This window comes from Lytechinus variegatus, chromosome 2, assembly GCF_018143015.1.
Source record: "Lytechinus variegatus isolate NC3 chromosome 2, Lvar_3.0, whole genome shotgun sequence".
In the NCBI taxonomy this organism is placed as follows: domain Eukaryota; kingdom Metazoa; phylum Echinodermata; class Echinoidea; order Temnopleuroida; family Toxopneustidae; genus Lytechinus; species Lytechinus variegatus.
In genome coordinates, this window is record NC_054741.1 from 11,783,553 (window position 1) to 11,795,905 (window position 12,353).

Sequence of the window (12,353 nt, forward strand, 5' to 3'; positions counted from 1 at the left end):
CTACTACTACTACTACTACTACTACTACTACTACTACTGCTACTACTGCTGCTGCTGCTACTACTACTACTACTACTACTACTACTACCTTTTCTCATTTTCCTTGTTTCTTTATATTATTATAATAATTACTACTAGTATTACTTTTATTTTTATAATTATTTATTTATTTATTCTTCCTACTTATCATCTTCTTCTTTAATCACCCATATCTCTTAGCTTGGAGTTCTACATTTTAACCTATTGATTCAATGTCTCTTATAATTCCTTATTCAGTACGGTTTCTAAAGATCCTCTGAATCAAAACATTGAACATTAATTTGAAACTCAATCATTACTCTTCTTGGATTTTTTTATCACTTTGTTTTTTTTTCGTTTTTCCTTAGTTTAATTAACTATACTTTTTCCTTTCACTTTATCACACTCATGTTGTGAGCCGTTAAGTTTTGTTTTATTTCTATAACTATATTTCACTTAGTGGAAATTTGTTAGTATAGTTTACGACTATCTCGTTTCAAAATTAAGCCCCCGTTTTTTTTTTCGTGCAGTGCGCGAGTCACATAACCACCGCTTTGGGGGCTGTAAGTATATGCCCTATACCATAAATATCATTAAAAAAAGAGGACCAAAAGCATTTCCTTATGCAATTCCAATATTGTAGATCATCATGATGTTTTGCATCTTAAGTTTGCTATCTTCAAAATTACCTCTGTTTGCTCTCGGAAAAAAGGTATCATAGAACACTCGGATCTCAAGGGAGCTAATGTACGTAATAAGAATCTTATATTCTTTGCGCATCAAGGTATATATATCACGATGTTCCATATCGTCGTCGGTGTCGTCCTGGTCAGCGGTATCGCTTTGACTCACGGTCTATCTGAGGAGCAGACCCTGCTATTTAAGACTACGGGAATACGGGAGCATAACACCAATCGAATCGGAAGGGTGAACGTCAGCGAACGGGGACGGTATTGGATCATAACATCAAATAACATACCAGACCACGACACCGGGGACTTTCCAACAAAGAGCAACCCAAATGAAATTCAAGTGCAGAGTTACAGGTCAATACAACATTTATTATTTTCCCGGGGGGGGGGGGGTACTTCCATTCACGAGTGGATACCATGCGCGACCATGGGGTCTCGAAAGGCACACTAAATACGTAATTTCAATATTCTGAAAATGCATCCCTTAACAAGTATTGGCGTGTGAAACCCTACCCTTATCAAGTATTGGAAACAAAACGATACTCTTGGCAAATATTCCCTGAAATGAACCCCTAAACAAGTACAGGAATGTTTTCCGGGTCCTTCAGTCGTCGGCTTTACCTTATTTGGTTTAGTACGACCCCACCTTCTACACTTCGCGCAAATCGGATTCTAAACACGAAGTGTTGGGGCAAAAAGGACATCCTTTATAAAACATTTTGATTTTGTTTTATCATCCCCGCAAATTCGACCCTAAATACGTAATTTCCCTAGCGAAATAGATACCCCTTTTCATTATTTTTGTGTTTTTGACACCCTTATCACGTTACGTACGTAACGTGCCCTATCGTGAAAAAGACATCCTTTTTACGTGTTTTTGGTCGCGCATGGTATCCACTCGTCAATGTAAGTGCCCCCCGGATTATTTTACATGTTCATCAGGGCCAGTGGCGTACCGTGGGTCACGGCATTGGGGGGGGGGGCACCAGCAAAAATTTCGGGTCACTTAGGGAGCGCGCGAAGCGCGCTCAGTTGTCAGGTATACTGACCTAATAGAGATATTTTAAGGACATGCAGTGCCATCAAACGGATGTGTATCTCACTGATTAAATATTGCGAGCGCGAAGCGCGAGCTGAAAATTTTTGATATTGAGGGCTAAAAATTGACATTATAAGCGAATTGTTTTGTAATCATGATACTTAACTGTCTCTCTAAACAAACAATGCGAGCGCGAAGCGCGAGCTAAAATTTTTGTATATACTGACCCTAAACAAGGAAATTTTAAGGATTATATTTTAGAATCCATTAAGAGTATAAATATCTCACCATAGTCATCTAATGCTATTGCCATCCTTTGCTGATTTTGTTAGAATTACATCTAAACACAGTCATGAAGCACCTTTTGTAGTCATGTAATCATGATTATCATACGCATCTTACTAATCAAATACTACAAGCGCAAAAGCGCGAGCTGGAAATATAGACCTGAAGAGGGGCATTCTAAGGGTTGTTTGTAGGAATTCTCTAAGACCCTACGTATTTGACTAACCAGATGATGCGAGCGCGAAGCGCGAGCTGAAATTTTTGTTGACCACAAACATGGATATTTTAAGGACTATAATTACGAATCCATTAAGTCAGAGTATACATATCTCACCATGGTCATCTAATGCGAGTGCCAAGCGCTTGCTGATTTTGTTAAAATTACATCAAAACACATGGAGCACTTTTTGAAGTCATTGTAATCATGATTATTATACGCATCTCACTAAAGAAATACTGCGAGCGCGAAGCGCGAGCTGAAATCTTTGAAATTCAGACATGAAGAGGGGCATTCCAAGGCTTGTTTGTAGGAATTCACTAAGACCCCACGTATTTCATATGATTTCACTAACCAAATGATGCGAGCGCGAAGCGCGAGCTAAAATTTTTTGATATTCAGATCAGAAAAATTGACATTTTAAGGACTGATTTTAGGAGTTCATGAAGAGCAGAAATCTCACCAATCCACTAATGCGAACGTTAGCACGGACAGGAAATGTTTTATATTAAGACCTTAAAATAGGGCAATAATTTCAGTCGTCACGAAAAAGAAGAATATATCACTACTTAAAACAATAATAACTCTAATTGCGAGGAAATATATTATTTGTTGTATATTGATTTGAAAACGGGAGGCTTTAGTACAGCAGGTCTATATATCTCGTTAAAAAGTCTATGCGAGCACCAGGAACAATGAAGACACAATTAAGCAAATAATGTTTCATAAAGTTGTGAAAAATGCTTCTTATGTTATATAACATAATATAATATAACACTATGATATACAACAATTTCTTCTTCCCCCCACTACGTTTCTCTTCCTTTTTCCCTCTTTTTCTTTTTTTCCCCGTTTTTTTTTGGCCAGCCGATGGGGGGGGGGGGCACGTGCCCCCCATGCCCCCCCCCCCCGTAGTTACGCCACTGATCAGGGCCCTATGGGAACGATTTTTTCAATGGGGTGCAGCTGATGTAAATTTGCCACAAAAATGGTTTCACTACAAAATAGAAGTCATTTACACACACAGCCAGCACCCAAGCATCCCCGACCACAGTGCCGTGATGTTGATGCTAGGTGACCAGGGGCGGATCTAGGATTTTCCAAAGGGGGGGGGAGGACACATTTTCCGAGGATGTGACAAGAAAAAAAGGTGATTGGTTTATTATCCAATATTGGTTGATTTTATTCGTAAAGCTGTATAGGCGCAAAATTGCACGGGGATGGATTCAGGAAATCATTGGAAATATCCTTATTTTCACATTCTGGAAACAAAATCCTTCATGGTTCACTTTGATCATGTTATAATACTGTAAAACTACATGTTTTGTTTTCAAACTCTAAAGCAAAGAAATATTTAAACTAAACATCCCTTGTTGGGGTGTAAACTTTTACCTATACAAAACTTGTTTGCCCCCTTATACTTATTTTTATATTTTCAACTTATTCAGTTCATTTAAAACAGGGAATATGAAAATTACTTTTTGAAATTGGTCACTTTCTGCATGAAATTTATTTGTATTTATTGCGATTTATTGGTTATTTACAGACTAACTTGTCGGCCAAAGTTGTAACATAAATTTCATAATGATTATTTGCAATATTAGTCTTGTCGTGACTTAATTCACCGTCCTTGACCATTAATAACTGTTTTTGGATCAGATTTCCCTTTACTTTTAAGACCCAATTCTTCCACAATATTCCTGAGTCATGTTTGTTTTCTTTGATTGTTCATGAAAATATTCGGCGTTTTTTGGCACTTCCTGTAAACTGAAATTCTTAAAACTTTATATTTTCTTTCAAGGTCTAAATTTCCAATATTCCATTTCATACTTTTGTAAGCTACATTTCATTTTCCATCAAGTTTTCAGTTCATTGCCCTGGCGTAAATCCGTGTTGATGGGTGGGGGGATGACTGAAATATTTAGGCATTTTTTGCAATCATGTCTTTAGATATGCAAGGAATTGTCATTGATATGTCCACAGTGGTGTACCGTGGGTCACGGCATTGTGGGGGCACCAGCAAAATTTTTGAATCACTGAGTGAGCGCGCGAAGGGCGCTCATTTGACAGTTATACTGAGCTACATGTAATTGAGAAATTTTAAGGACAATTTCATTAAACGGATATGTATCTCACTGATCAAATAATGCGACTGCGAAGCGCGATCTGATTTTTTTATATTCACACCTAAAAAGGGACATTATAATCAAATTTGTGTAATCACGATAGGTACCTGTCTTGTTAAATAAAGCGAGCGCGAAGCGCGAGCTGAAATTTTCGCATATTTCGACCCCAAACAGCGAGATTTTAAGGAATATATTTTAAGAATCCATTAAGAGTATGCATATCTCACCATAGTCATCTAATGCGAGTGCCAAGCGCTTGCTGATTTTATTAGAATTACATCTGAACACATGAAACACTTTTTGTAGTCATTGCAATCATGATTATCATACGCATCTCACTAATCAAATATTGCGAGCGCGAAGCGCGAGCTGAAAATTTAGACAATTTAGACTTGAAGTGGGGCATTCTAAGGTTTCTTTGTAGGAAGTAACTGGGACCATACGTATTTCATTAGTCAAATGATGCGAGCGCGAAGCGCGAGCTGAAAATTTTTGATATTCAGATCAGAAGAAGGGACATTTTAAGGACTGATTTTAGGAATTCATGAAGAGCAGACATATCTCACCAATCCACTAATGCGAACGTAATCACGAAAGGAAATATTTCATGTATACGGAGACCTTAATATGGGGGCAATCATTGTTTGAGTCATAAAAAAGAAGCATATGTCACTACATAAAACAATGATAACTCAAGTGCTAGGAAATACATTTGGTTTATATTGACTTGAAAACGTGATGTTTTAGTACAACAGGATTATATATCTTGTTAAACAGACAATGCGAGCACCAGGAACAATGAAGACGTAGGCCCTGGGCAAATTATGTTTCATAAAGTTATGATAAAAATGTTTCTTATGTAATGTAACATAAATAATTATAATATATATATATATATATATATATATGTATTATATTTTCTTCTTTCCCACTACGTTTCTCTTCCTTTCTCCCTCATTTCTCCTTTCCCCGTTTTTTTTTTTTTTTTTGGGGGGGGGGTGGTCAGCCGATGGGGGTAGTTACGCCACTGTATGTCCATATGGCAAATACCCCTCCGATATAATTTTTTTTTTACCCCATGATGGTTTAATGGTTTTATTAGAGATTACATTCAAAATGTTTTGACATTCCATCTTAATCCCTCCCCCAAAACCCCAACATTGATGAATTGGAAGAAACGGGGGTTTCTCTTCAATGTTATAATAAGGACAAAAGTATTTCGTTTGCAAATGGTGAACTGGCTCTTTATTTGCATTTTATGATCCAATGATATTGTTTTATTTGTTAAGCGATATTTTAGGAAGAATTTTCACCAACAAAACAATTATCTCTTGTGATTTTTTTTTCATTTCTTCCGTAAAAAGTGGGGGGATGTTTGTACAGGCCATCCCCCCTCCTCGAAAAGTGGGGGGATATATCCCCCCATCCCCCCATCACCCGGGATTTACGCCAGTGGTTCATTGCTTAATTCTTACCTCTTTCAGAAGTGCCCTTATAATCTATTGATAAGAATATAGATCTAAAATTTGCCCAAGCCATATTTACATCGTTATATTCAGTTGCTTTGGACCAGTCTGATCGGGATAAATGAAATTCGAAATTATTTACATTATAACATTTTAATATCCTGATGGATACAGCTCTGCATGTGGTGCCCAAACACGGGCCTAACAATCTTTCTTGAACAATAAATCAATGAATGATCACCCATAATAGGTCAATACTAGTAATGCAAATTTGAATAACATGCTCTACTTTACTACTTTGTGATATATCAGGGACGAATTCTGAGTTGTACGTGTGGGCAGCTTTACAAGTTGGCTTAAACCATTTAGATTCAGTATATTCTCATTATGTTGGGGGTAAAGGAGACTTTATATTTATGTCCCCTAAGACTATATCATCTTTTATTAATTTTTTCTTTTTTTAAGTGTCAGAGTGATTTAATAATATTATATTTAGGGGGTCTGTATAAAAGAGCACCTAGTGTAATCATGGTAACAGGCTTTGTCCGAGGTAATAGAATGTCGATGATTCAAAATTTTCTTGAAGTCAAATTGTCTCTTATATTAAATGCTATGTCGGTTGTAACACCCCCTTCCCATATTTACAATCTCGACGTACTATACAATTATCCATCATTACATTCAGATGAGTTTAACCAGTAATGGCAATAATGCTATTTTATGTTTAGAAAAAAAACCGAAGTTCTGATATTTGTTCAAGATTGATCTCACGTTTAAATGAATGAAATACAACCCTTTTTGTCTCAAACGTTTCACTGTTGTTTTATCGAAAGATGGGGTATTATTTACATGTCCAGAGGGGAGTCAGTGGTTCGCTTTGACCAACATTAATTTTGTTTGAATTGTGTGCAAGAATAGTGAATCACAAAAGAGGGTAACAATCATTATAGGGTTATAATTTTATGTACTCCTGTTTACTTATGCCTTCACATTTGTAATGGTGCCACTTATTACAAGTAAGAACACAGGAGGCCACTTTGTTTTTTTTCCTCACAAGCTTTTGACATTTTCTACGTGGAAAATTATCATTTGGACCAGGATTTGTTTCCACATCTCCTGATAATAACAAAAGTGGTTATACTATTGGTTGACATAATTTGGCTTGAAAGGTTGCTACAGATCGAGTTATGATTGCAGGTGAACGGAAATATTTTAAACGCGTTATCGCTCGAAGACTAACATAATGAGAACTTGTGTTGACATTGTGAGAACATACCCAGTGAGCAAAATATATGGGGCCCATATGGGTTAATTGTGGGCTTATCTGGGCTAAAATGTGGGCCCCATGTGGGTTGCCCATGTGGGCTATGTATGGGCCCATATGAGCCCATCTGGGCCCCTTGTGTTTTTTGCACCGTACACCCCGTCTGGGGCCCATATGGGCCAGGGTTTCGCATGGGGTAAATAATGGGCAGGCCCACATCGTACCCATGTAAACCATATGGGGCCCATATGAAAACAATACTGTGTTTTTATATGGGTCCCATGTGGACCATGTGGGCATATGGAAAAATCTGGGAAAGCCCACATAAAACCCATGTAAACCCCACATGGCCCATCTGGGCCCCATATGAAAACAATACTGTGTTTTTATATGGGTCCCATGTGGGCCCCATGTAGGTTCACGATGTTTTAATCAATTAAAAAAATTACATCAATTTGTGTCATTAAGGTGACTTTACAACCCAATACTCTAATCCTTATCATATCCTATAATCCTACATTCTAACCCTAAATCCTAATCCTTATCCTATCCTACACCTAACCACTGAATCTTGTTACATGTTTTTCCTTCTATATATACAGCGAGTTTGCTATACTTGACAGGCAATGGTTAATAACTATTTTCAATATTCAACCTTGAAAATTTTGTCCTGAAATTAAATGTTTCGATTTTTAATTTTATAGTAATAAATTACATACTTTTCTGAAACTTTTTACGGTGGAATCCTTGCATAAACATAACCATTTCAATTGTTGTAGCTGTTTTAGCTAAAATTTTGGTCATTTACTGTTGTAATGATATTCATGACTGCAGTCTAGATCGATCGATCCAGTGATATGCCCATCTCCAGCCCAGCTGATATTCATCTGGTACATATGGGCCTAGATATATCCCAGATGGGTCCCACATAATTTAGCCCATCTGGGTCCCACTTGGAAATGCCCATCTTCAGCCCAGATGATATTCATCTGGAACATATGGACCCAGATATAACCCAGATGGGCCCCACATATTTTAGCCCATCTGGGTCCCACTTGAAAATGCCCATCTCCAGCCCAGATGAAATTCATCTAGTACATATTGGCCCAGAATTAACCCATCTGGGTCCCACATATTTTAGCCCATCTGGGTCCCACTTGGAAATGCCCATCTCCAGCCCAGATGATATTCATCTGGTAGGGCCCAGATATAACCCAGATGGGCCCCATGTGGACCTACCCACTTCTAGCCCATATGGTTTCCATATGGGCCATATGGGTCCCAGATAACCCACATTGGACCCATATGGGGCCCAGATATTTTGATATCTGGGTAATTATGCCACTTCGCACATATAGATACCACATGGGGCCCATATGGTTTTATTATGTGGGTTCTAGGTGGGAAAAGCCATATAGGCCCCATATGGGTTTTATATGTTTCTATCTGGGCTCAGTCGATCCATAATTATTATGCCACTTCGCCCATATAGATACCACATGGGGCCCATATGGTTTTATTATGTGGGTTCTAGGTGGGTTCTAGGTGGGAAAACCCATATAGGCCCCATATGGGTTTTATATGTTTCTATCTGGGCTCAGTCGATCCATAATTATTATGCCACTTCGCCCATATAGATACCACATGGGGCCCATATGGTTTTATTATCTGGGTTCTAGGTGGGAAAACCCATATGGGCCTCATATGGGTTTTATATGTTTCTATCTGGGCTCGGTCGACCCTGAAGTAAGACCACATCGCCCATATAGATACCACATATGGGGCCCATTATGGTTTTTATTATCTGGGCTCTGGGTGGGACAAACAATATAGGCCACATATGGGTCCTACATGGTACATATGGGCCCCAGAAGGCCCACATGATTCCCATATGGGCCCCAGATACTTTGCTATCTGGGATATTATTACATAAATTAGAAAATAAAGTATCGATACATTCATCTCCCACACCAACTAACAATGATTAACCAAAGAAACATAATTATATACAAAAAACAATTAAACGCGGATAAAGAAACTGGATTTAAAATATACACTAAACTACAATACTACGAAAAATTAACTTATTCTCCGAGTCTAACATAAAGTTCATTTGAATGTAATTAGCGTCCAAACCAAAATTAGAATGAATTATAAAATGGGAAATCAATTTCATTCAAAATCTTTATCTTATTAATAAGATTAGCTTGGATTGATTTTCAATATATTGATTTAAGAGTGTAAGCTAAACTGCACTCACTATTTCTCCACTTCGTGCAGATTTGAAGTACCGAAGAATCCCGAGGTCAATGATGTCTCAACTTGTCTTCCGATGGGCCCCATCGCGATCGCTACTAACGGCATAGTCATGTACAATCCCTGGGACGCCGACGGCGAGAACGCGGTGGAGGGCGAAGGCGCAGAGGTATTCGACCTATGCGACGGCCATCCAGATATCAAAGGAAGGTGAGAAATAGAAAAAAAAGGGTGATAAATAATAATAATTAAAAATTGAAATAAATCATAGAGTAATGAACGAGTGGATGAACAAATTAAACAAATGACTGAATGAATAAACTACTGTTTAATAAAAATATTTTGAGCGGAACCCCAGTTTTGTTATTACTGAGTTGAGCTTAATCCGCACTAAAACATCATTTTCCCCGCTGTTATTGTTCAAAAGAGAACGAATTGCCATCAATCGTTAACAGAAAAGTATAGAAGAAATAATAAGGATTTAAGAAATGTTTAATTAAACGACATGCCGGAGTGATAAATTATTATGTGTTTACGACTTTTTAAAGGCACCGCCAATAAGCAAAAACACTGGCATACAGATGGGGGGGGGGCTCTTGCACCTCTCCGGCCAAATTTTCAACGACTAAGAAAATAAAAAAGAAAGGGAAAGTGATAAGGGTGAAATATGATATCATTATCTGAATATTATGCCAAAATATTTCACAAACTTGGATTTTTATAATAATATTGTCAAAATTTTTGCTCGCAACTTTTATCAATTTTACGCAATACGCCATGTCGAGCCCTCAATTTTTTTGGCTCATTACGCCATTGAGCAAAAAAAAAATGGCGCCGCACGCCCCCCCCCCCTCCAAAACAGATAGAGGTTTATTTGGTGGCTGCAAATTACAAAAACAGCGTAATATAATTGCGAGAGAGCCAGACATATTTGATAAGCATGCAATAAAGAGACAGTTTCGCAGGCAAAACGTAAAAAAAAAAATCCGCTAGCTGTTCGAGGAAACTTGCTTTAAAAATATTGTTACCATCTCCAAAAAAATTGTAGTTGTTATTCTGTTCTTTGTGATTTGTTTGTCTCTTTCATTTTCGGGGATGGGATATATACTTAACTTGTATATTTCATCTTAATATCATACGCCAGGTACCACTATCACAGACAACCGTCAAGCTGCCTTTTCACCATCACCGAAGATCCCTCTCCGCTTGTCGGCGTCGCTTTCGACGGCTTTGCCATCTATGGACCTGTGGATGAGAACGGTCAGCTTCTGACATCGGACGACCTCGACGAATGTCATGGTCGTTACAACAGCAACACCGGTGTCTACCAGTACCACACGACTGCCGACTTCCCTTACATCCTCGGTTGCTATCGTGGCACACCTACGATCGGCACGAACAGGAGCAATTGCCGCAAGGCGTCTGATGCTGATGCGGAAGGCAACGTCCTTAACCCGTCTAAGCAATGTCTGCTTTCGACAAGGCACAGGGGAGTGGTTCATAAATTTTAACCGATCGATTAGCTTAGATCCAATGGGATAATATGATTTCAGTAGCTTATAACAATAATCAGTCAAAATCGCTGACTGTTGTTTCATGAAAGAATCTCCTGCAGATGTCGACAACTTCGATGGCAAAAATCTCAGGTTGTTCGGGAGAGGAATTAGCTGGGTAAACAATTAATGAGCAAAAAAAAAACGATTATAATAATCAGTCTTCAACTTCTATAATTCCCCTTTTCCCTTATGTAACTCTAATAAATTTGCTTCCTATATAACTCAAAACGTGTGTTACACCATCATGGGAATGAATTTTTCTATGATGACATAATAATATCCTTTGAATATACCTCCAGAAGATGATATAATATTGGGCAAAAAATTGGAAGTATAGTCAAGTGAGATTTCATGTGGGGGTGTTTGGGCAATTGGGCATGAATTGTGTGGGTAAAAATCGAGACAGTACGTGCATGTTTAATTGAAATCATGACATCACCAACATGGCCAATTTGAAGTCTTCATTGGTCAGGCTGCAGTATGATCACAACCGTTAAAATTCATAACTTTCTTAATTCCGATGTTGTTCAAACTTTGTCCCATTTACTTGTCTGATTTTTCTTTTTTTCTCCCTAAAGTAACTTTCTGTAGACTTTCATTTCACTTTAATTGGGCTGAAGGTAGATATAGGAGTAGGTATATAAATACTTCTTTATCGTGTTTATTATATTTTTATTACCTGAAATCACTTGTGTCTCTTCCATAATTTGTTACTATCTGAAGTGGGTTCGATTTTTTTTCTTCATAGATTTTGGTAGTGACAACTAACAAATACGTTGATTTTAATGATAAGAATATGCTTATTCCTCTAATCTCTACACAATTATATATAAGCGTTAAAGCGTTTAAATGTTTTAGCAAATAACCTTCAATATTCTCTATCGTAATCGAAACAATCCGGACATTAGATTATTTATATCAGCCCTAAAGAGACCCATTTGAACTCTTTGTTTACTGTTTTGTGCCATGCGCATGTGGTATTTCTTGTTCGGTTAAGGCAAATATAGCTATATTTGACCTAATTCTTGAATTATTGTTACTTCCCTTTCTCTTCCTATGACATTTATTCCAATAAAGACGATATAATATATGATCAATTAAGTGTAACATCAAATGCATTTGGACGTCATTTCCTGTATATAAATATACATGTATGTATACGTCTTATATTCTGTTTTTCTCTCTCACCCCCCCCCCCCCCCCCCCTCTTTCTCTCTCTCTTCGGGGTCGGGACAACTCGGGCCACGGGACATCTCGGACCCTAGGCCGAGTTGTCCCACCGTGACTTCTTTCATAATTTGTAAAACCCCCGATGGACCAAAATTCTCACGAAATCGCCACTAATGTCTGAGGCGCTACCTTTCCTTAGACAAGTTCGTCTTAAAAAAAATGTTATTCGTAAATTAACATTGGATCGATAACGAGGATTGAAAG

General features: G+C 37.9%; 1 protein-coding gene across 1 annotated transcript; it reads left to right on the forward strand.

The window, feature by feature from the left end:
* Positions 1–808: 808 nt before the first annotated feature.
* Positions 809–11,325, forward strand: LOC121409386. Its single transcript, XM_041601321.1, has 3 exons — positions 809–1,064; positions 9,388–9,573; positions 10,508–11,325. Exons 1-3 carry the CDS (start codon positions 817–819, stop codon positions 10,872–10,874), a joined length of 801 nt encoding a protein of 266 aa, XP_041457255.1. The 5' UTR covers positions 809–816; the 3' UTR covers positions 10,875–11,325.
* Positions 11,326–12,353: the final 1,028 nt, after the last annotated feature.

Coding starts and splice junctions, on each gene's coding strand:
- LOC121409386 (XM_041601321.1), top strand. CDS start 817: ATGTTCCATATCGTCGTCGGTGTCGTCCTGGTCAGCGGTATCGCTTTG. Junction 1,065..9,387: donor ATTCAAGTGCAGAGTTACAG/GTCAATACAACA, acceptor CACTTCGTGCAG/ATTTGAAGTACCGAAGAATC. Junction 9,574..10,507: donor CATCCAGATATCAAAGGAAG/GTGAGAAATAGA, acceptor ATCATACGCCAG/GTACCACTATCACAGACAAC.